Source organism: Pseudopodoces humilis, chromosome 5 (assembly GCF_049639895.1).
Source record: "Pseudopodoces humilis isolate 2021_Gansu_Grassland_sample_001 chromosome 5, ASM4963989v1, whole genome shotgun sequence".
NCBI lineage: Eukaryota > Metazoa > Chordata > Aves > Passeriformes > Paridae > Pseudopodoces > Pseudopodoces humilis.
In genome coordinates, this window is record NC_142204.1 from 25,887,881 (window position 1) to 25,912,165 (window position 24,285).

The 24,285-nt window shown below is 38.0% G+C and overlaps 1 protein-coding gene across 11 annotated transcripts in view; it reads right to left on the bottom strand.

The window, feature by feature from the left end:
• Positions 1 to 23,897, bottom strand: part of ATF7IP (activating transcription factor 7 interacting protein) — a 79,267-nt gene extending 55,370 nt beyond the window's left edge. For 3 of the 11 annotated variants that reach the window (XM_014256609.2, XM_088055143.1, XM_088055138.1), the window contains exons 1-3: positions 23,674 to 23,897; positions 22,058 to 22,154; positions 20,500 to 20,539 (exon numbers count right to left, since the gene is read on the bottom strand). Coding sequence is in view for 1 of the 11 variants with exons in the window: in XM_088055137.1 (XP_087911263.1) it covers positions 6,450 to 6,481 (32 nt within the window). In the remaining 10 variants the exon portion in view is untranslated. Of the gene's footprint in view, positions 1 to 5,928; positions 6,227 to 6,449; positions 6,511 to 20,499; positions 20,540 to 22,057; positions 22,155 to 22,933; positions 23,078 to 23,142; positions 23,251 to 23,427; positions 23,551 to 23,673 lie in introns of those variants that run through there. The other 8 variants (XM_088055145.1, XM_088055142.1, XM_088055139.1 and 5 more) reach the window with 7 other exon arrangements.
• Positions 23,898 to 24,285: the final 388 nt, after the last annotated feature.

Below are 24,285 nucleotides of genomic sequence, written 5' to 3' on the forward strand. Positions count from 1 at the left end.
TGTGACAAGAAACAGTCACCGTAGTGCTACAGAAACCCCACAGACATTCAGCAATCATCTTGCCTTTCTTTGATTTCTGGTTTCTCCGCCTAAATTAAGCAAGGACAGGAAGTAGAGAATTTCATACTAACAGAAATATTAAAAAAAAATCATACCATAGAGGAATTAGCATATTATCTAGATATATTCTACAGTGGAATAAAATACTACTCTGATACATGAGATTGAACCCTGTCAGGTAAAGAAATTATATGAGCCCATACATGCTCTCCTTCTATTTTACAAAAAAAGGGCCAATATAAATGACCTTCAGTGCCTCTACCAATACACAAACATCAAGCAGCAGATTTCACAGTGTCTGGAAAACAAAAAGGACTGCAAAAAACCACATAGTCAACATATTTCTGTTGATAATATTGCTATGAGGTTACTGCTCTTTGAGAGACTGCCCACACTGAGTGTCATCTAATCCAGAGGGGTTTCCTATGTAACAAGACAGCATCCAATGCCCTGGACAGCTACTCTGTGCGCTTTGTATACAGTAATAATATTCAAAAGAGGCAATAAGCTTTTCAGAACTCTGGCATAAGAAGCACCACCACTGCTATGCAGTACCATCTTAAATAGTTTAGTCAATATCCATACACAAAGCCCCATGCTCTCCTGTCCTTCTTAAGTAGCACTTAAGCATTAAGAAATACTCTTCAATGTCATCTTAAAACGGTTCTGTTACATTTACTAAATATTGTGAGATCTCCCTTTTGATTAAGTAAGGATTGAGGAAGAAAGAGGAGAGGATAAAATGTTAATAATTAGGTGTAGACTTGTGTGATGAGAACTGTAAATAGCTACGTTTTTATGAAATACTAAGTAATTGAAATCATGCATGCACTTCAGGCAACAGTTCTTCAAATCATTACCTTAAAATGATCAGGGAAAAAAGCAAGTGCTTCATTACCCATTTCAAATTACAGAAATTACTTACAAAGAAGTCTCAAAGATCTAGAGGAAAAAACCAATTATCTAAAAGCAATCCAGCTATCAGACTTTCTCATATTGCAATATGAATCTTAATAAAAGGGAGTCCGTTAGCAAGTGCTGTATAACTTTAGCTGCTAAATACTACATATTTTTTGTGTTGTGGGATGACCAAATGTCAATAGCCACATCCATAGCAAAATCCTAGTACAAGGAATGTAAATTATTTTCTTGAATTACAGCTTGTTCTTAATATTGCAAAGGAATATGGACTTCTAAACATAAGAAACTGAAATTAAAATCTGTCTGAAGGCATCTCTTTTCTGCAACGATGGAAGAATATATCTTTGTTTCCTTGGTTTCTTAGTCTAAGATCCTTGAAAAAGAAAGCAGGGAAAAGATACGCGAAGTGTTCTCTTGACCACAGCAGCCAGTAAGTTCTCATGCTACGTTTCTTAGAGGATAAAAAAGCAAAATAAAGACTGAAGAGATGTTCCATCTAATCAATAAAGACCTTTGTCTTTTAGATTAAGAAGCTACAGGTCTCAAAGGAGATCAACTTACGCTTCCGAAAGTATTTCTGATGTCTGTTTACTAATGATCCCAATGAAGCTTGCCATTATCCAGGATGTACAAGTAATTCTGGAAGACTTTTCTGGCTTTAAACTTCACATCTAGGATGTCAGGTTTTAATTTTTTCTCCTGATGAATTCTTTTAAAAGCCACCATAAGCCCCAGTTTGCAGTTATTCATCACCATCAACTCTTCATGGTTGCTGGCAGTGGATGTGTGCACAGAAGTCAGCCAGCAATGTTGTGTTCATGCTGAGTAGTGATATCATACACACTGACTTGGTGAACTAATAAAGTGCATCTAGATATATGATCCATTTAGGACACCAGAAAAAACAAGTCTAGAGCCACCTCCAAAGCCAGTGTTGCATTCCTAAGTGGAAAGGAGGGAAGCGAACAAAAGCAGAACACATTTCTTCCAGTAATGAGGCAATTGTTTTGCTTGCTCATGCAAATTTTCAAAAATAAAGAAAACAACATTACAAATTCATGAAGCATTGATAGTCTGCACAGAACAAACTATCATTCACAGTATTATGTAATAACAAAAAAAGGAGCTGCAAGTTTACCTCTACTGACACATTATTTGGCAATGATTTTGCTGGAACAGTGCGTAAAAAATTTCTGAGCCTGGTCCCAAGAAACAGTGGCCAGGCTGTAGTGATACTGTCCAATGCATTCATGAGTTGGTAGTACTTGGTCTGCAAAAGAATTCTTCAGTGAAGGGCTCGAAGAAGTTCTACAAAAAACATCCTTAATTCTACTGGTTTTTGAGGGGGGGAAAAGCAGCTGATGAAGCAACAGTCTAGAAATAACATTTCAGAAACACACAGAATTACATGAAGAATTTATACAACTATTTTAGACTGCTTGCATTCCCAAATTTCATAAAAAAATCATATGGAGAAAAATGCATCTGCACAGTCACTCAGGGCGACCATTTACAAGAAACTTCTTTTTTCTTGCCTAAAAGTTTCCCAAATGTGACCCAGAGTTAGATGCCAGAAGCAGACGGTAGGAATTATACTTAAAAATGCCTCCATTAATAAAATGTATGAAAGCCACAAAGGAAAGCATCTTTAATTTTGACCATTTAAGTTTTGCTATAATCCAACGTCCAGAAAGGTTCTGTCCAGAAACCTTTAACATCAAAAGGAACACTTGTCCACAGTCTGTCTCTTGCCTGGTAAGCCAGTAAGCCAAATTACTTACTTCCTGGAAAGGAGAGGCTGCAGTTTCACCTCCAAAAAATCAAAGGCTAGATTTCTCTTTGAATGAGTGAAGAATCATCATCCCTTCTTCATTTGCTGGCACACAGCATTGCTGAACTGTTCCCTGATAATTTTTCGTACTAACTACAGACGCTCCAGATGAATTTGTGTGCGTGACCATCTCTCCCAGGTTTGCATTTGTAACCATAAAATTTTATTTTATTTACATACCCCCAAGGTGAATATGGCCAGGTCATAATTTTTGTGCTTTTTGCCAGGACCCCTCTTGAACTTTTCAACATTGTAAAAAACCAATATGGACAACAGGACTGCAACCTGTATTGATGCATAATTCACATCATCAGCATTTAGTACCATCCAAGAACATAACTTTTTATAAAGAATAAGACTTCCTTACTCTTTCTCTGTATGCGTAAGAATTTCAGTCCCTTTGCATTACCTGTCTACTTTGGGCTTTAGCTATCTATTTTGTCTGTGTGATCCCCACTTACTTCCAGGACAGAGTGTCCTGTCAAGCAAATATATTTTATGCTGGATGGTCTATATATGTATACATTTGTGTGCAAGGGTAACACATCTATTTTAATAAATCTAATAAATGGTGTTTGTGTCTCACTAAGTAAATGATCCTGATGACTCTGTAAGAGTCAATCTTTCCATCCTCTGCAAGTTAACAAAAAATAACTATTTTACAATATTAACCATAAACTTTACTTGGAGCATGATTGCTACCCTCTCCCCTTCAAAAGCTTTAAAAATCAATTTAATGTTTTATTGATATGGGGTTTGGGGAGGGGAAGTTGTTATTTAAGGAGTATCAAGGAGTTAACTCTATCAATGAATAACTTTATTACAGCTACTGGGTATTTACACGAAGGAATTTTGTTCTAAAGCAAATTATATTATAATATCCTTTTTATAATTTCACCATTTCAGCAATTCAGTATTTTAGCAATTAAATCACCTCTGTGTTAATTGAAATAATATTCTTTCCCAATTACTGACACATTGTTAATCCTCCATTGGTTTTCTCCAAACCTTTTTAAAAAGTCTTCGGGGTCTTCAGCAATTCCAATTTCATATTGAGTTACTGGGACGGACCTCTCAGAAAACTATTCTCAGCCAATTCTTTTAAAACTCCTGGATGCAGAATACAAAGACCGCTTTATAACCTTAGTTAAGAAATATCTATCATGGAATTTTTAGTAACTTCTTTGTAACCTCAAGGCTTCAAAAACTTGAGCTACCTACATGACCTTATAATCTCACTTTTATCTAAAGTAACTCCAAAATATTTACTGTGATGTACCTTTTTTTCTTTCACTATGATTCTGTTATCATATCACCTACATTACTGTTAGAATTCTCAATTCTTAACAAATCTCACATTTGTTAGTTTGCTTTACCAATCAAGGTTTTCCTCTCAGGAACATTTTATTTTAATCAGTTTTCTACATTTTTCATGCCCTACTCAATGCCATTTCTCCTCTACCATCCTTACACTCACACTTCACAGAAAGGAGGGAAGGGCCCTAAACTGCTTCCTTCATACAGCAATGAAAGCAAAACTGGTTCTAACGGAATTTAATATTTACAGAAAACTTTATAGTTATTAAAGGTGATTTTTAATGTAATTTATTTGGGGAAATCTACCATACACCTGCGTTTGCACTCTCTCACACACATGCCCATTTTTGTACTTTTTGTAGTCTGGACATGCATATAAGCAGACTTCTAAAGGACAAGCAAAATTCTGTCCCATATCAAATCTTAAGTTAGCACTAAAAAGTTACTGAATGTTTCAAAGTGTATAAACTAACTACAAGCTACAATTCATTTGGCCCATATTGCAGTCATGCAGCATTTTTCTCTGCAAATATTTACCTTTCTCTATTACCGTTAAATTCCATCCTCCACGATAGCAACCAGTTACAGTTGTCCTTCCTAGCATATTTACTCTATGGGCCTTAATTCCCAGGCCTCCCAGAATGCCTCCAATACTTTCAATATCTACCACTGCCATTTTAACCTGTAATAATTTATCCGCTTACTTAGTCCTTCTACCTCTTTAGTTTAATTCTCTCCAATTAATCTAATTTTTCCTTCAGCCAAAACAGGCCTGTCTACTTCCAGTTCCACATCCCTATCTTGAGCTGATGTCTGCCTTTAAGAGGCCATGTTTTGTTGGCTTGTTCATGCATCTCCAATTATCTCTTTTCTCTAGGTCAGTGACAATCCTTTCAAATAATTTTCCTCTAACATCTCTCCTTTCCAGTCTTCCACGCTGTCACTACTTTGACTTGTACAATAGGAACACAAATATATTTCTGCAGAACTAGCACATTTGCCCCATGCAGCCATTTCATGTACTACCATGCATAACCATGATAGAGCATATTATGTTATTAGCAGTACTTAAATTCTGTTAAGATTTCCTGCTTTAAGGCAAGGTTATTGTCTTCTTGGGGGGGAGATCATAAAACACCATATTCTGATCTAGTTCCCTTCTTACAAAACCAGCTTTTTAAAATGCACATATAGGCATTTAAGAAAGTATATATACTAAAAAATACACAGACAACAGTTCAATGTCTAATTGATTTAACAGCTTTGTAATCTCAACAAGAAGAAAACTCAAACTACAACCAGGATAGCAAAGATCCTTCATAACACCATGAAGCCAAAACACAATTGGTGGATTCAACTTTGTCAACTCTGCACCCTTTCCAGCATAAGCTCTCACTATTGCTAAGCCTCCATGTGCATCAACTGATGTCACTATAAAGACAAAAATAACACACTAGCAAAACAGTAGAGGTTTGAATCAAACTAAAGCAGTAACATTAGCAACAAAAACTACATACTTGAATTTCAAATATTTTTTAACTACTTAGTTTTACTAAGGTAAACTGTCTACAGTAATTTCTAGGTAACAATCCCCCTAAAAAGAGCAACCCAAATATAATTACAACAGAACAAATGACTTTTGGGTTTCTCAGAAAATGCCACTTACATTCAATTTTAATTTAATTCCTGGCATTGTGCCAAAGTGGGGGGGGGGGGAAGGGGGAGGTGGGGACCTAAATGAAAAAATAGCTTCAATGTCCTCTAGAACAAGAATGCAGAAAATTAGTTGATTCTCTTACCTGGTGAGAAGATGGCACGTGCAAAATGAGCTTCCTCCTCTGAGTAAGCCACTGATGTGCAGCTCATTTGCATAAGTATTATGAGCTACAACTAGACTTCCAGGTCGGCCATCTTGATACTAAGATCTTGTTTTGTTTACATAGCAGCATGAGTACTGGTATTTAGCCAGCCTGAGCTATGCTGTTATACCTCTCAGCTAGTAGCCTACATCTGTTCCTTAAAGACTGCTGGAATTCCTACTTCTCCACATAGTAACTGAATGTGTCAGAGTGCCCCTGCAACTCACTGAGCATGCCTCTAAGGAAACTGTTGCAACTGCAACTGCCTCCACTTGTACTCTTTGTACTGCCTTCTGTGCTGCCAACTATCAGTGCTGCAGCAACTATGTGCAGTGAAGTACCTCCCACATACCACACAGTAGTACCAACAAGCATAGATTTGTTACAGCACAACACACTGAAAAAAAACCCCAAGAAAGCTGAAATGTCAGTATTTTCACTTACTAGCAATCTAGTTATACCTAGATTCCTTTGTACATCTTTTCACATTCATCACTGCTGCTTTTTCTGTCCAGAATCCAGAGTGCTCCTGCAGCCCGTGTGAAGAAGTCCATGACACATGTTAGCTGCTGCCGACGCAGAGCCAGACTGCAGTTACAGCTAGCTGGCGCCAGTAAAAATTTACATAAAGTTGCCTGATAAGGCCAAATTGCAGCAGGATATTGCTGAGCAAAGCCTTGCCCCTCCCCATGGGTTCTAGAATATACCTTTCTAGATCTTTGCTTACTAATAATCCAGATCCGTGTCAAAAGCCAAATGCTGCTCTCATTGGTCAGATAAACGAAAATTGACAATAGTGTCTGCAAAATAAAGTTCACCTTGCAGCCTGTTTCAAGTAGGATGCTATACACACCGTTCATAGTCATCGTCTAGTAAAAGTAGTAACACCAGAAAAATTGCACTATGCTCAGCAACCAGATATTCTTAACCTAGTATTGCCAGTATTTTGCATATTTCCAACAAGAAATAAATATTAGTTCCAAGTAAGACAAATTCACTTTTAACCTAATACTGACAAGTAACATGTCTGACCATTTAATTTGTTGTGCCTATTTCACATTTAACTTTTCTCTAATTAGGGAGGTGTAGGAGGGGAAAAAAAAAAAAAAAAACAAACCTCTCAACCAGAACTACCTTTTCAAGTACCTCTAAGGTACAGTGACAGGTAGCGGCAGAAGCTTGGATTTCAGCCTCACTTTGACTTTTAATATCTAATTTTAAAATTCTGATCTTTTTCCTTCCAAAGACCAGTTAAATAAATGAGTAAATTACATTTGAAATATGTTTATTCTGAAAGTCACTGTACTTTTTTGGGAGAAAATAAAAAGAAGCCAGGCTTTAAGAGAGTGTGTGTGCGTGTGCGCACGCGTGTGCAAAGGATGACTCATTTGCCAATAACTCTTCCCCCCTTCACCTGCTGCTTCGCAAGAACTCTCAGGGCATGAAAGAACCAATGCAAACAGCTATAAACACAAATTCATGAAACCTTAAAATCAAGTTTGGCTGGCTACATGTTTAGCAATAGGCAGCTATAGTTGCAGCCTGGCACCATTTAGTAAAAAAGCAAAGTAATGGAGACAGGGATGCTTATTGATTTGAACATGGTAGAGCATCTCAGCACCAGAAGAGCCTGCTTTACACCCCGGCCTGTTTCAGTTCCCTGCGTTGTTCCTCTTTAGAATGCCAACAGTGTCAAGGCTATATACACTTAAATGGTATGTCCCATTTTCTGCTGCAAGCATAATTTGCTCATGTATGGCTGGTTCTAGGTTATTTGAGCGTAACACAATATGCTCATCTGTAATGTCAAAAAGATATTTTTTGTCTGAAAATATTTAGCAAGGCAAATTACTCATTTGTTGTTACAATTTATCCTCACCTTTTCTTGCATACAAAACCCTAGAGTGATTTGTAAGGGAAAGCTAATTATTTTTCTAGAATGCCTGTCACATTGAAGTGACAATCACTAACACCCCTTTTATGTTACCTGTATCTTTTGACTTGCCTTGCTTTCAGACTGACTTATGTCTGCTAGCACATCTAAGTGCATGCAGAATACATTTTTCAGTGATTCTGCTGTCATTTGCAGAATGAATCATCGGATTAACAGCTTCTGAGCTTAAAAAGAAAAGGCAGCAGTGCTGCTTTAAAAAAAATAAAAACCCTTTAGATTTCCCAAATATAGCCACGTCCCTACCCTCCCCCAGCTCTATAGCGTTATGCACGAATACCTGAATAACAGTATGCTTCTTAACACAGTAAAACACAGACTGCAAAAATAAAAGCCTTGGAGCATTTTGTGTTCCAAGCTCCAGTCCGCTACGGGAAGTCCATGCCAGAACTTGCCGGCAGCCCCTGCGGGCGAGCTCTGCATCTGCAGTCTGCGGGAAGCACCACCCCGCTTCCAGAACGTTCCGGCAGAGCCAGCCGCACCCCCTGGCTGTGTTTTCCTCCCCGCGCCTTCCTCCCTCTCGCACCACTGCCTGTGACAAAGCTCAGTTTCAAACACAAAACGTTTTCACAGAGAGGAGGAGCCATTGGTTTAGGAGTTAGAAACGCACCAACTCGGTTACATAGGGCAGCGGGGCTGCGTTGTTTAGGGCTGAACCCCTGAGAGGCGGCAGCCTCTGCCTGGCAACTGACGTACAGGGCTGGCAACTGACCCCAAATAAAGTAGTGGGACCCTTCAGCAGCCTCCGAAGTACGGGATTTGGGTGGGATTTTTTTCTGGTTATATTTTGGGCTTTTTTTTTTTTTCCTCATGGGCGGAGGGGGGGGGGAGGGAGGGGAACATGGCTTGTTTTGTAGTTTGTTTTGTATGTTTTCAATAGGAGAGTCTGAGACAACAAACCATAATGTACTCAATCATAATTCTCCGGTGGCTGCTGCTACAGAAAAAGACAAAATGTCTGCCTGCCTTTTCCATGTTTTGCCCGTGTCGGTGGAAACACCTAAAAGCTCTTGTATTATTCTCAGAGCTAGTTCTCTTCCTCCAACATGCGAACGACTTCCTCCTCCCCCATAAGAAGTGACTTTAAAGAGCAAATGTTGCAGTCAGAAGTAGTAAGACTAGCTGTGTTCAAAATAACAACAATCAACTGTAGGGGTTCAACACGTACTAATCAAAGACATCTTAAAATACTGGTTCCGTTCTCTCAAAATAGGTAGAGAAGAAAACTCACGCGAAATTATTTCCCAAATCCAGACAACTTTAAAGCATTTAATTGTCAAAAATTTGTCTAAAATAAAAGGGAAAAAAACCCATAATCTAACCATGACAAAATCCATCGCTAGTAACCTTGACCTAAAAAAACCAAACCAACAAACCTTAAACAAGAAACACCCTCCACAGGGCAAATGAAAATGAAAGGCCCTGAGCCTTCTGACACAAGTCCAAAACAACCCTCTTCCCTACTTTTCTTTTCCAAAACAAAACAGATCAAATTGCTATTCACGTAAGAGTCAGCTAAAATTTTAGTAGTTCCCAAAATTTTCTCACATTATTGTCCAAAAGACACAGAAAATAATGTACATTTCTGAAGCAGTAAACTGTCTATCAATTCATTATCTTAGCTGATGTGGTTTATTTGAAGGTATTTCACAGCAGAAGTCTGTATCAGTAAAAAGAACAGGAAGGGCAGGAAAGGGGGGAGGGAAGACTGAAAATACTTCTATCCACTTTTCTATTGTAGAAAAGAGGTGAGAAATTGTATAAACCGGGTTAAGTTCCAGGCTGCAACAGTCTAGTATGTTGCACTTCCTTTCTTCTAGAAATGGAAAATCCTCAGTATGAATATTCTCATCAACTTCAAAACTCTCACATTTTGCTTACATAAATTTACATGAAGAATTTTGTTGTTTACTAAACAGCTGACTGATCTCAATCTGAAAATCAAGATAATGGAAGACAGTAAAAAATTCAGCTTACTCTTAGTTCCTTCAAAGACAGCAGAGGCTAAAAGAAACCTATTAAATCTTACAGCTAAAAAATAAAGGTCCAATTCAACTGTTTAATAACAGTCATAACATGATTAAGTATTTAAGATTCCAAACAGTTCTAAGAACTTGGTAACCATTTATTTCCACCTAAATAACCAAACAAGTCAGCTGTTTTAAAGTGATTTCCATACATTAAACAGTACTGCATTCATTCAGCAGTCTGTTCCAGTCCATTTCAAATCCTGCCTGAAATTGTTTGCTCCCAAAATTTCTACCAAAATAAAAGACAGAGCTGTGCAAATTGAGACAATTCTGAATTTTAAGAGCAACATAAAAACTAATCAAGCCATGTTAAAATGGTTCTGAGCAACTATAATTTAGTTATGAAATACCATCCAAATAGTTGGTACATAAATGAAAAAATAAAATCATTACAAGAAAATTCTTCTCCTTCTAAAGTACAGCATTTGCAAGGCAAAATAACAAAAAAAGGGAATCTATGCACTTTTTCAGAGTAACTACTGGTTTTCTTTTAGAAATTATATTTCTCTTAGAAAAATCATGTAAATTTTAAACTACTACCCTATTAGAAAGTTATTTACCTCCTGACAATCTATCCTTCAAGTTTACCTATCAGGAGTACAATGCTAGTTTTTCTGGAACATACAGACACAATACTGACTGCAGTTTGACAATGCATCTTGCATTGAAACTGTATAGCAGTCAATTCAGTGGAAGTCATTACTTCATTACATGCATCTATTTCTAATTCAGAGCATGAACATCTAATTTATGTATTTAATAAAAGTGATGGAGGAAAGGGGAGTGTTTTAGCATCCACTCAAGTACCCTATTCCTTTGCATATAAAATGGTGGTTTTCATTTTCTTTTTGATTATTACAATCCAAATTATTGGCACCTTGGGAGTGAAGAGAGATTATGCTTTCAGCTACCAGTAAGCCATTACAATGTACTGGATTTCTGAAAGTGGGAATATATCCCATATGCAAAACAGGTTTCAAAACCCGCCATATTTTTAGCATTCCAACACCTGCCTTAGGAAAGAAAAAAGAAAAACAACTGAAAAACTCCCAAACCAAACCACACTACCCATGCAGTTCATACAACAAAACACAACAGCTCTCTGCTGGGCCAGTCATTTTGTATAGCACTTCCAAAAATGGATCTGTGTTCAAAATGGCCCGTTAAAAAGCAAAGGAAACAAAAACCAAAGGGAACGGGAGACACACAGACAAGAGATTTTCTCTGAGCTCTGGGAATCACTCTGTACCTTTTCTGTAAAATGGGAGTAGACTTATTCAGCTCACAGAAAAACAAAAATGGGCAACAAAAAGTCACTAAAAAGACTAAATAAAAAACATGGTCTGAAAATACAGTATTTTATTCAAATGTAATACATACAAAAAAACACTCCTTACAGGGATTGTCCAAAATACTCTACTTTTCATGCTCCCATTAAAGCAGAGATTAACAGAGAAATCTTAAATCAACAAAACATATAGCACTGGGCAATATTTATATGCCTGCTGTTTTCTTTAAAAGAACAGCAACCAATCAAAAACCCAACCTCCAAAAAACCAACAAACCACCACAGGATGTGTATGGTAAACTGTATTTTAGACAAAAAATATCATCCCCTTCAGAGATAATAAAGTAGGAGTTTGGTGGTCTTATAAAAATGAAATGTTTCTGCTTCCTGTGAACAATGTAAGTTACTAACATCTGGAATTAATGAACAATATCTGACTAAAAACCACAAAAACCTCAATAAACATTTATAAGACTGAGGTAAGGGTATGTCAAGAATATCTTGCAGAAAACCGGAAAGATTATTGTTGCACTGCATTATTAATTTACGTTCATTAGACAAGGTGAATGTATGGCAAAACTTCCCATTTTATCAAGATAAATGTGTTTAATTAGAATTTGTGGTTTGAATTTTCAGGTATTTTAAAGTACCTAAATATTCCCAGGATCTTAACTATCGTACCCAATCAGAAAAAGCCACTATGAACTAAAAATGTGCTGTAAATCAAGTTCACTAAATGTTCCACTAGCAATAAAAGTAATAAAACTAACTACCTGCTTTTCATCACCACCTCTAACCATATATTTGCATTACTCTTATCACTTACCCTAAAACAGAAAAATTCTATGACCAATTACTTAGAAATTTACTATTAATTGAAGTCAACAATTCATCTCACCTTAAAAATTCTGTATTTTACTGACTTTTCTTTTTATCAGATGACTAAAATAAAAATGAAGAAACAACATCTCTTGAGAATCTGACCTACAGTGTCTGCACAGAATACTTTGTGTCTTTATAAACACTGTTGCCATTAACTGTGTAAGATAATATATGAGAATAGATATTTGAAACTAATTTAACCATTAAGTGCTTTGTTATATGTTTTACTGAAAGCACCAAATTAACGTGCAGAAATTCTGAGGAATGACTAAACTTGTCGGCATTTAGACTAACTTTCACATATCCCTAGCACTAAGTTGAACTTCAGTCAGGAAAATACTATGAGCTACACACTGATGAGTTACTCAGCTCATCTGCTGCTCCTGGTATGTTTCTGGAGAACTTCAAGAAGGTTCCTGTTTACTTGGTTTAACTTATGTGCAGCTTAAGAACTCATGAAGATCTGAACTAGGTTTAAGACAGAACAAGACAATTATACAGAGAGTCATGAAGAAAAACACCTTCTTTCTTCTCTTTTGTTGTCCAACTCCCCAGTGAAAAAAAGTTGAGCATTACTTTTCTCCTACCTTCATCTCCCTGGACAGACAGTACACCTTCTAATGTGTTTTAAGGATGACAGCTAGGTCACCAACCAGCACCACAGAGCAGAATACACAAGACTGTGTAAAACCACTATAGCATTTTAAAACTCAAGATTTCAATTAAGTTACACAAAAGAAACCACGATAGACCTCAAAACTTCTCATCTGTAATAATTCCATAAAATTTGTAATGTTATTCTTGAATAGCAAATAAGTGCTACCTGCAAACAGTTAACATATTATATAATCACTGTTTTTCTAATGTATGTATATAGGCATTGCAATTACCTATCATCGGAAAAGTTACACATTGAAAACATGATAATCAACTCTAATCACTTGGTTATAAAAATTTAATGAAGTCTGTAAAGAGTTTATTTAAATTTTCAGTTAAAGTGTAAGGCAAGCATTTGCAAAAGGGACAGCACAGAATGAGAGCACTTCTGGGCTGCTAAGAAGGTAAGGCAAAACAAAGTAATCTTACTAGCAAGACACATATGATATTTGACCTCTCCTGTTCCACCTAATCTGTCCTGTAACTGAGACAAGATAGAGGTCTGTGAATTAATTCAGTGAGAAAGCGAAGAGAAAAAAATAGCACAAAACAAAAAAATCCAACGAACAAAAAAAAACCCCAAACAAACAAAAAACCCCAAAACTAAGCTTCAACAACCAAACCACAAGCAATAAATAAAAAAACCCCAAACCCACCAAAACTGACCAAAAAATAAGACAACAGCATTTCAACGTATTTTATATTGCTTAGAATTAGTTAACTCTGCCTAACCAAGGTTTTAAATTGCTTCTCAGCAGAACACGTGATGCTGAGAGATAACAGCTCTGCTCATTTGCACAGTCAAACTGAACTGCTACACTGAAGAGCAGTTTTTCAGCCATTCTGAAACTGCTCCGTCTCAGCTGTACTGAAAATAAGACTAAGATGGCTGCAGTGCTCACTCAAGTCAGCCAGTGAGTGGCAACTCAGCAGGAGGTAAAACATTTACACAGCAAAGCACCTCCCTCTTTACCACACTGCACCAAACCGCATAAGCGGGATGGGTGTGTGTTTGTGAGCAAAGGAGTGGTTTCTTTGCCAGGCAGGAAGTGGTTAATGCACAGCTGCAGCACTGCAGCTTCCTAACACCACTGGTAAAAAGAAAATCAAAATAAACCAAAAACCAGCAAGAGGCAGCCCTGCTAGGCCTGTGATCCAGAGTTTGTTTCACATACTCCGAATCTTTCACAACTCCAAGGCAGTTCAGAATTCATGTCACATATTAACAGTCACGGATACAGAGCTGGATCACACACAGAACTGACAAACATTAGGGAACACTTTTCAAGGGCAGGCACAATGCTTCTAAAAAAAAATTCCAAAAACTACCATCAAAAACCAAAAGAAAACACTTAAGAAATGAATCTATAGCTTTATACTGCTCCATCTACTTTGAAATACACTGTAGTATTAGTTGACCAATAGAAATATTACTTGGGGAGGAAAAAAGGAAGTTCACTTAGTAAGAAAGCTAGCAAAACCACCAAGAACATTCCAGAACTTCAATCTTGCAGAAATAAAGTATCTAATTCTTTATGACTTTAATGCAGCTTGTTGTCTAAGTTTCTCAAGGAAGAGCTATATCTAGAACCCTCTAAGGAATTTTGATGGAATCTTGTAACAGAGCATTTCCTAAAGAACTCGTTTGAGAATCTACGGCGGAGAGAAAGGGGTTGTCAACCAAACACACAAGTTGAACACAAAATTAAATCCAATACAGGTTTTGCTCTGCTATCTATTACCACCAATCATGCGCTCTTATAGAGGTGACACTGGATCAGTTCTGGAGGGAACTCCTCTATATATCTGCCTCACTTTCCTTCTACAAAATCCAAATTTGTATATTGTAAAACAAAATACTTGCAAGAGTCCATGGGGCACTTTTAAAGAAAATTACTGTAGAATTAAACTTAGCTTTCTAATGAAAAATAGTCTTTGTGATCCAAAATTAGCCCAACATAATAAGTCACCCCCCCCCAAAAAGTTGAAGAACATGCCCTCCCAACTGCCTCAATTATTAAAAGGTCTAGACTTATGTAACTGTTCATATTTTTTGCCAGCTGTAGCTTGGTATTTCAGGATTGATTAATCATGCCAGCAGTAGTTGTATGATGCACTCATCAGCACTACAGTCGGTATTTCTAACTTTAAAAATGGTGAAATACACCATCTGACTTTTCCTTTTGTCCTTGTATTAGCATGACCTGCAATACAAGACAGGACACATGCCACCTATGCAACAGCTCCACTGATTGTCTCTGGTAGTACAGTACAGATTTAGAGAACTAAATTAAAATATACTTTAAGTTCAAATACCCAAAAGACATTTCTCAAAAAACAAACTCATGAACATTGGAACAAATTAATTACAGTTAATTTCAAACTACCCATTACAATGAAGCTTTTCTTAACCAACACCTTTTACTAAAGTAAAAATCAAGTTTACAACCAATTCAAAACAAGAATTTTCTGTTATCTGGTTATATACCCCATGTTGCTTACTCTGAACACCATATATACCACACTGTCAGCTTGTGGGAATTTACAGTAACTTGTAAGATTTCAAAATTCAAACTTATATATTCCATTTGTATGACAAATATACATTCACTTTGATTTCCCCAGTAGCAGTGTTTTAAACAGAATTCTTTGTTTGGTGTAGCTACAAAATCTGTACATCAAAAGGTGAACTCTGACTTCCAACTCCTGTAATTTCAACGATATCACCAAAAACACAGGGACATTCTAACCCAGAATCCAAGAGCTGCACTTGTACAACACTGTGTTTTATGTAACAGAGTTTTGTAGCTTGACGTATGGGTGACAATGACTTAAATAGGTTTGAACAGACAAAACAACAAGTTGGCAAAAAAATTTCCGAGAACATTTTCCCTGAGCCAGAGAAAACAAAATCTATGTTTCTATGAACGTCTTGCCTTGTCAGAAACCTCCAGGAACATGCAGAGGCATGGATGCAAAAAAATCTTGCTGAATAGTAAGAAACCACATGCATTAACTTAAATGTCCAGTTCAGTATACCACCATTAACACACACAAGTGTGTAAAGTGTGTGAAACACTAGATAGCTAGTTGTTAATGTTAAATGTTATTAATTCAACTAATTTTAAAATAAAACCTGATGTTTCAGTAAACACAGATTTATGAGTGGAATAACTCCTCTGAAACTGCTTAAGCCCAGGAAATGTTAAGTCAACCTACACTAATGTGTAATTCTATACTAGCATGGGACTACAATTCTTTCATTGCTACTTAGCATGGCGTTTATACAGATTCTCTACTCAAAATCCCAGGAAAATAAAGCATTTTAGTAAGACTAGAGAATGGAATTTAAACTTGTTATGGTGAGAATTCCAAACAATCTTTATTCCTGCCCTCTTTTGATAACATGCCAAAACACTCTAATATCATCTCAGTAAGTTGAATTACTTAAATAAATAAAAAATTAAATAAATTAAATAAATTAAGTAAATTAAATAAATTAAAACACAGGGCCTCCATTTCCCCAGTTTCTCATGAACATCAAACAAGAAACGCAAGAGAATGGCATCCTGTTGTTTCTCTAATTATTGCCCTGTGTAAGGAACGTGACCTTCGCACACACCTCTTAAATATCATTACACAGAGCCACAGTTCATACCAGGGTTCCTTCCCTGAAGAACTGAGAGCAAGCAGATATTTCTACCCTTTCGGACAAGGTTTTCTGCATTTAAATGTAACAAGGGCAAGAGAGAACCAGCCTGAATACTTTAAGATAAGAAAGCATGAATACTTTCTTTTGCTCAAATTAGATGCCTAGAAACCAGTTAGATAAGTGTCATCCTCAAATCCTTGTGTCCAAACCACATTCTATCCGCTTTTCTCATTTACCCTCTTCCTTTACTATCTTTTGCGTTTTGTTGTATAGGGTTTTATATGTTAGTTAACATTAAATAGACAAAACAGTTCTTATGCTGACAAAATTCAGGAGAAATTACTGTTTGTATGCGTCTCAACTGAAGTCTCAAAACATCATCTACTGAAACCCTTTCTTATTCCTATTTTCACATAGGTCAGTAGACAGACTTCAAGAAACATCTTGGCTCTCATGTAGGACTTCACAAATAAACACTACCTAAACTGCCAGGGGAAAGAAAAAAAAAAATAGTTCACAATCATGAGACAATACTGAGGTTAAGAAAAACAAAAGTCTGCACAACATTTTAGGATTCTTTATAATTCCAAGGTGCTTGATGGTAGGACCAGTGAGGGAAATTTTCAGTGCATTGACTGAAGTCAGCAAGCATTTATGTTAATGTGTTTAAACACATTTTTAAAAGAAACAAAAGATTTGAATGCACCATCTTTTCAAAATGACTTTATGGAAACTGCGACACGTTGGACACAAAGCGAGAAGTAACATGGCAGCTTTTGGGTTGTTTGGCTGGGGTTTTTCTTTAGGAGGGGATAACAAGACAGATATGGTTTTGTTTGTGTTTTTTTTACCATAACATTTCTTTACATTACTGTGAAATGAAAGATAATGCTTGAGATTGCACAAAATGACAGAACAGATATACAGAATACTTTAACAACTATCTCCCATATCCACAGCCATATAATTGATGAAATCTGTGGACAGAATATGGAAGCTTACTTGAAAGCATTTTCTGAAACTTCATCTAGAAGAGAAAAACATTTTTCCTGTATTACAAAAATACATGTTACTTATAACAAAGTACCTCTATTAGTTGAGCTAAATGTTTTTAAAATGTATTTTTAAAAAAAAATCTTTGTACCCAGCCATCTAATATCCAAAGATCGCAAATGACTGATGTTTGTCCATGAAAGAAATAAGATCTGGCAACTCCTATATACAGTTTTAATCATTTGTAACAAGCACAGCCCAAAATACAACAAAAGGCATGGTTTATTTTCTTTTCCCAAACTACCAAAGAAACATAAAAGGTATTTATATAACATACATACATTTATACAATGTTGTGAATTACTCTGTGGTGATGTGATAAAAACTGACATTCAAATGAAAATCAGGCAGCTTTTTAATACTGTATAGTTAGTACCATGCAGTCAGCTACACCTACAGTAGAGTTTCAAAAAAAAACAAAACAAAACCAACCCTCTAAGATGGGGGAGGAATGGAAAGGGGAGGGCAGACTTGCTGTTAAATATACAGGGAATTTTAAAAAGGATACACTAGCAGTACTAAACAAGATAAGGAGGGAACAATGGAACCAGTGAATCAACATTCCTCTACAGATTTGTAAACATTGTCTTGCTACCTTTTACTCAGGTTCTATCACTAGTGCCTTACTACACGAATCAAGTGAACACTGGACACTTGTGTATGTACTGACTGACAACAACAAAAAAAAATCCCCCCAAACAACACATAATTTCAAAGCTCCCTCACGGCCATCACTGGTAGCCTCTCCTCACTCCAGCTGCTTTTTTTCACAAATTCTGCAGGTATTAATTATTAGTAATTATTAATAATCTATTATTATCTTTGATACTTACTGTTTATATTTACTGATAACCAACAAGTCTTCCAAGAACAACTAAGAACTGAACAATGGGCAATGAACATTCACATAAAGCTGGACTACTGCGCTAGAAATTACCAGATTTTTCTTAGAGCTGTGGCACAATTTGAAATTTTTGCCTTGTATCTGCATTGCAATTTTTCTGCTTAACCAGAAAAATAAACTTGTTAGACTCATCTGTCCTAGCAGAATTTGCAAGCGTCACTTTAATAACCTTATCCATGCATATTTTTATGTTTTATGTAAGCCTGAAACTTATGCCTGCATGCAACACTGAAGTTGCATGTAGGCACAACCCCCAGGATTGATACGGGCTGGGAGATGAACAGATTGTGAACAGACCTACTGAGGTGGTCTTGGGGGTGCAGGTGGATTGGGGCTGGACATGAGTCAGTAATGTGCACTTAGAGCTCAGAAAACAAATTCTACCCTGGGCTGCATTCAAAGCAGTGTGGCCAGCACACTGGGGAAAGCGATTCTGCCCTTCTGCTCTGTTCTGGTGAGATGCCACCTGCAGTGCTCTGGGGTCTTCAGCACAAAAAGGACATGGACCTGTTGGAGCAAGCCTGAAGGTGGGCAAACACCAAGATGATTAGAGAGATAGAGCACCTCTCCCAAGAGAAAATGCTGAGAGACCTGGGATTGTTCTGGAAAAGGAAAAGCTCTGTAGATACCTTAGGGGACCTTTCAGCGCTTATTTAAAAGAAATCTACAAAAGATCTAAAAAGAAACTTTTTACAAAGTTACGTAGTTATAGAATGAAAAGTAATGGATTCAAGCTGAAAACCAGTAGGTTTGTATTAAATATTAGGAAAAAATCCTTCAGTGTGAGAGTGGTGAGGCACTGCACTGTCAGATGGTCAAATTCTGGATGCCTCACCCATATAAGTTTTTGAGGTCATGTTGGATGGGTCTCTGAGCAACCAGGTCTAGTGGAAGGTCTCCCTGCACAGGGCAGGGCAGCTGGGAGTAGATGATTTTTAAGGTCCCTTCCAACCCAAAAAATTCTGTGATTATGATTTATTTTTCACTAAAAGCATTCTGGCTTTTTTAACACTACCTAATACAACACCAGATGAAAGCATAAAAGTCACATTTAACTGAAAAACCTACTTTCAACTTTGGAATGCTTTTTGGCCTGTATCTCCAGACAGTCAAGAACAGTGCTAAGAACTAGAACATTAATTAAAATCAGAATATGCAATTTAAGACAAAAAAAAAAACACCCTCAAAACTAACAAAGCAGACTCCCCTTTCTGACACACTTCCATTGTTCACCACAGTAAAAAAATATTGATGCATTTTGAAGATCCAGTTTTTAGGTAACTAGTATCAGTACTTCATATTTACAACTGACAACACTCACTTTCATAGTCTAATCTGTAGACTGATATTGTACTTCAATTAGATGCTTTTAGAGACTTAAACATTGTACATAGAAACTGAAGAATGTGACCGCCATTACTATAGAAATACAGTGCAGGAAAAAAATTAGAAGAACCTGAACAAAAAATGGAAGACATCTAAAACACTACCAACAGTACACCAAATCTTTTCAAATAAAAACTAAGATTTCCACAATATCAACAATTATTTCCACAATATCCACAAATTATGGTCTTAATAAGACAACCAGAACTCAGAAGTTGACATAATCTATGTTCCAAATTCTCCTGACTAAGTATTAAAAATATTTTAGTTACTTTCTTTGGCATCATCCAGTTGGCTTTAGTATCCAAACCAAGGCCAAGGTAAAGAGATTTCAAATATTAAGTATTACACAATTCATATCAAAACCATACTTGAAGACATTCTACAGCTGACTTGACAAGAAAGGTATCACTTAACTTTCTGCTTTTAATGAGCTGTCAAAAAACCCCAAAAACCAAAACTAAAAAAAATCCATTAAAACACAAAAAAACAAAAAACTTGCAGCACACAACACCACTGTCTTACTCTGCATTCTGTATTTGGATAAGTCACTGCTGCTTGATTAACAAGTTCTTACAGTATAGTGGAACTAGGAGAGTTTTTTCATGCAGCACATGCAGTGCAGTGAGCAGAACTGAAACACCAGGATTACAAATATACATCATGAAAGTAGCATTTATGTTGACCAGTTTATGAACTCCCACTTACTTTGTGTGAATAGGTCAATCTCTCAGAGTAATGTCACATACTAGAAAAAAACAGAGACAAATGACAGATGTTTCTCAAAAATATTAACATTAGATTTCATTGCATATAAGAGCAGTATTAAATAAAAATATATCAGGGAGGGAAAAAAAAACCCAACTCCCCATATTCACATACCATAACGGTTTTCTAACTTGCAAATTATTTTCTTCATTTATTAACCCTTATGAAAATTGTGATGTGCATGTGTCATTGCCGTAATTCCCAAAATAAAATCATAATGTAAACATGGAACAAATTCATTATGTAGAAAAAACACCAAGAATAGAACAAATAGGAAAAAAACCCCACATTAATATGCAAACTATTAAGTAAGAACAACATCCTGGTTTAAAGGATCTTTTGGCCTCACTGCCTGTATTCCATGGAAAAACTTGACATTTTTGCCATACGTATAGTTTCTGACAATTAAGTTGAGATAAACCTAATAAATGACTACACCATTAAAAACATCTAAGTGGTGAGAAATGAGATTTTTTTTTTTTTACTTGTTCTGAAAACAAAATACAGTATTTGGTTTAGTCAACTCCTTTTCACTGTGGAAATATTTCTAGTTTGTAACAGGAAACATGTGTAAAGACAAGGAAAATGAAAACTGAGTTACTAATGATAAATCAGTATTTTAGAATTCACTGAACATGTAAAAAACATTTTTGTTTCCACTGAATTTTGTAGAATCAGCATTTAAAATTTAATTATTAATCAGTAATTTTTTTTATTCTTAAGTTGTTCAGGCTCTTTCTTGGCTGGCCAAATCACCTCCCATGCTGGTAGGAAAGCACATGCCTATGTGTTTTATGTCCCAATGGGAAGCATTACTAAAGGAGCTTTTATAGAAAAATTAACATGCTACAGTTAATGTTGATTTTGTAAGTTTATGAAATGAGCACAATAATACAAGCTACAGCTTATAAAGGTACAGGAAATGTGGCAAAAAAAGACGGGCGTATCTACTGGAATCAGCATCTTCTTGAAAACAGATTTCATATGGGTTGGAAGAGGTCTCTCAAGAAAAACATTAAAATAACTTTTTTAATCGATGCATATAATAATTGTCATATCATTTTACAAATAGATGCTGCTGCCATTAGTTCCAAGTCTACACAACATCCAAGATACTCTTGCTAAATTACTTCATACAGCAAAATACAACACTGTTCCACATTATCAGAGAAGGCATCAGCTCAGCACTGCTACAGTTGGTAGAAAGGTTGCAGCTGACAAAAACACCTTTTACTCCAAGCAATGCATTAAATTCTCTAAACTAAAAACATAATAAGAATCCAAAATTATTAATATAATGCTCCCTAGATAATGTATACATAGAAGCTTAAGTTGGCACTTCTGGAGCATATAAAATAATAAATGAACAGTGGGTGCAGTTATCATGATTCACGAGTTGCATAAATCCTCATGCTGTTATTAGTGAATTCATTTTGTGATTGGCCTGACAACAACCATTAGCCCCATTTCATAGATCTGAAACTGAGAAATTACCTACCCAAGATCACGTATCAAACAGCAGTGATTTTTGTGCTTGGTTTCTTCCCCTCCAAGGAATTCTAGATATCTGCGGCACTACTCTCCTTCATACCTTTCTGTAGGAGTGCAAAAACCAGCACCTAATCAGAAAACCACTTATTTTTTAGATTAATAGTTGATAGTTGTGTACAGATTTCATATTTAGCTTATTCATTCCGCATTTAAGGATATATTTAAGCACATTCTTCATGCTTCTGCTTTTGAAAGTATTAACGTTAAGTATTATGAACTGTAACAAGTGCAAACATATATTTTAACTTCCAAAACAGAGATAAACAGCATGCTTTTAAAATAGTCTGATCTTTCAAAATTAAATTCTAATAAACCTATTCATAATAATACCGCATTTCCTTGTATAGTTTGGGACATCAAAAATACAGGTCTATTAACATGCCCTTACTTCTGCTGGTTAATGTGGTAAATGCTTAGATGCGTAAGGGATGTTTTTCTGTGACTGAAGCCTGCATTTTTAAGCCCATTGACTGCTTCCTAAAACAGCAGAGCTGTTCACCTATTTATTTTAAGCGAGTACTTTTCCATCCAGTCTTTTCAGTAAGTCTGTCTATGGTAAGGGTCGCAATCACGTGACACTACGTAAAATTATTTCAAAATTACTGTTAAGCAACAAAATATCCTACTATCAGCATTTCCACTGAGTATCTGCCAACGACTGAGATGCTGGAAGAGAAAGATGGACTTGCTAGAAGACCAAACTACTCAGAGGCAGAGCTACACCTCTACCAGGCCTCAGAATTAAATAATAAAGCACTTAAGAGTGAAAAACTTCGATATTTTAAATACTTAAGTTTAAGGAAGAGAAGATGTTCGATTGTACCTTCTTTAACTTAGCGCATGGCTTAAACCCTTTTGCCATGCTGCTGATGTGGGTGGCCATGACACCTCGAGGTGCCGCCTGGACCTTGTTTACTGGTGGCATCAGACAAGTAAGCACAACTCGGCCTTCGCTGTTCCCTTACAGGAAATGTTTGGTTTCCAATGAACAAGCATATCCATACAGTAAAGAAATTGTGCCCTGGTGCCTACCAGCGCAAGAACACCACCAAGTTTCCCCTCGTTGCTTCCGCAGTCCATGCGCTGCGACGTCCCGCGCCCGCCGTGCCGGTGCGGCCCTTCCCGATGGCGCACAGCACCACCCAGGCCACGCCACCCCATTTCCGGCAGGGAACGAGGAAACGCTCTCGAGGCGCCGGGCGCGCCCCTGTCCCACCCAAACACGCGCCATCACCTCGCCTCGCCCGGGCTGCGCGAGGCGGGTCGCGCCCAGCCGGGTGCCCGGTGCTGCCTGGTGCGCGTTCCCGTCAGACCCACCTGTGCCCGCGCCGCCACCGCCGCCGCCACCGCGCGGGAGCAACGGGGACGCGCACGCGCGCCACCGCCGCTGCACTGGAGCCGGGTCACGTGCTCCCATGCATGCGCGTGTACAGCGCTGCAGCTTCCCGGCGCATGCGCAGTGTTGCTGCACCCGCACCCGCCGCCGCCGCGCGGAGCAGCGAGCACGGCCGCTGGCGTACCCTGCCCGCGCGTCCCCCGCGCCCCGAACGCCCGCCGCGGTACCTGCGCCCTCGCGTCCCGCTGCAGCTCCCGCCCCAGCAGCGACCGCCGCCGCGGATTCAAACTGGGAACCCGCTCCGGGCGCCAACGCCGCCTCCCCGCGTCGCACGCGCCGGGCCGCTATGCAAATAAACTCCGTGTCTCCTCCCCTCTCTCGATTGGCCCCGCCCTCTCCGTGGGCACAGGGGCCGGCGGTGGGGAGCTGCTCCGGAACCCGCCAATCGCAGGGCCGGCCATCTTGGTGCCATGCAAATAAGCCTCCGTGGTATTCAAATAAGCGGTGGGCCCGCCCCTTGGCATACAGCCGTGCAAGGTTAGGCGCAGCCAGCGTCGGGGCGCGCTGCGGCCGCTGCCGCTAGGGGCCGCTGTGGCGCAGCGAGGGGCGGTGCCGGGAGCAGCCGGCCCAACCTTCCTTCCTGCTTTCCTCCCTCCCCTCTCGCAGCTTCCCGCCACTGCGTGGCCCTGCAGCCTCTCTGACGCCTTCGAAAGCCCGCCTGAAATCCGCCAGGCTGCGTTATCAGTGACCTGCATTGCTCCCTGCTCGTCTCTTATCGCACCTCGTGTCCCGCTTCTAGCGTAGGACTGTGCCTGACCAAAGCCCAAAGGTTTGGAGTT